Source organism: Rhagoletis zephyria, unplaced genomic scaffold (assembly GCF_001687245.7).
Source record: "Rhagoletis zephyria isolate East Lansing unplaced genomic scaffold, Rhagoletis_zephyria_1.1 Rzeph_scaffold_58460, whole genome shotgun sequence".
In the NCBI taxonomy this organism is placed as follows: Eukaryota; Metazoa; Arthropoda; class Insecta; order Diptera; family Tephritidae; genus Rhagoletis; species Rhagoletis zephyria.
Window position 1 is genome coordinate 389 of NW_016215512.1, and position 1299 is coordinate 1687.

A 1299-nucleotide genomic window follows, 5' to 3' on the forward strand; every position below is an offset into this window, starting at 1 on the left:
TCTAGTTAACATAGCTTAACATCATGCAGGAGTTTGTGTTATCAACAAAAGATGATTGATTATCAACAGTGGGTGTTCATTTTCTTTTCAAAACGGAAATTGCTCAGAACACAAGTGCATTTGTTTGCTTCTTAAAAAAATAAAGTTCATAAGTTTGTTTCAGTTGTTGGAATGAGAGATGTGCGAGAGAGAGAAAGAGAGAGAGAGAGAGATGAGTTATATCACTACAAATATTAAAAAATATAAAGATGCAAAAGAAATCTACGCTTCTTCGCTGGATGATGAGGAGGAGTCATCCCACTTGCAACGCTTTGACGCCGAAAGGAAAGAGTCCTCCTGGAGTTGAAAGTGAAAAGTCTAAACTGTAAGTACATTATCTAAACCAATGACCTCGCCGGCTAACCTTTTCGTAGTCCTCAAATTCCTCATCCTCGTCCACCTCCTCATCATCATCCTCAGCTGCAAAGTGGTGATCCCTGTCTTGGTTTCCGTTCGATGCACTACCGTTCGTGGAATGGCCTCCTTCTTCCTGGTTCATCGCCACATCGTCGTCCGCAAAGTCGTTGGAAGCCGCAGATGATGGACTAGGCAATGGATGTGACAGATGAAACGGTGCCGGCGCTGATGGCTGAGCTTTGTGAACGACATTCGGCGTGTACACTTTAACAGTTCGTTGTGCCAGCGAAAGGCGTTCGTATTTACTTTTGATCGTCTTCGAAAGCTCCTCAGCCTTTTTCATAGTAAACACTATCAGGCCTTTGATTTTGGCCTTTTCCTCTGCCGTTTTCGCATTGTTCATTTTCTTCAGCAGCATGTCCTTGTTCGCCATCGTCTCACTCAGTTCTTTGTGCTCCTCAATCAGCTCTTTGCGAAGCTTCTCCCTCTCAATAGTGCTGATATTTGGTATTGGCGGAGATGTCGCAGAGGAGTGCTGAGAAGCTTTTGCTGAAGAAACTGAGTTGGGCTTAGACGGCGTAAACGCAGGTAGTAGTCGATTTTGTGCATTTGAAGGAGCAGTCCAGTTTTGGGGAGGGTTGTTTGGCTTACCATTGGCAATCTTTTCAAAATTGACATTGGCACCCCAAAACACCTTGATGAAGCGATTCTCAAAAACTGGCTCTGTGCTGCGATAGACCTTTTTAGCGTCAAAGGGACTAGCGAATTCAATGATAGCAGCACAAGGATCGTTTTTGTGGCAAATCTAAAAACACAAAATTAGTTAAAACCGTACCTTGTGCTCTCCTTAAAACCATACCTCAATACTGTTTATTTTTCCATATTTAGAAAAATGATTGTCCA

General features: G+C 42.9%; 1 protein-coding gene across 1 annotated transcript; it reads right to left on the reverse strand.

The window, feature by feature from the left end:
• Window positions 1-403: 403 nt before the first annotated feature.
• Window positions 404-1201, reverse strand: LOC108356392 (RNA-binding protein 26-like; the record flags this gene model as incomplete). The annotated part of the gene is made up of 1 exon (XM_017607505.1): window positions 404-1201. A coding segment is annotated over one exon (798 nt), but the record flags the coding sequence as incomplete, so codon positions are not given.
• Between the last annotated feature and the right edge of the window lie 98 nt (window positions 1202-1299).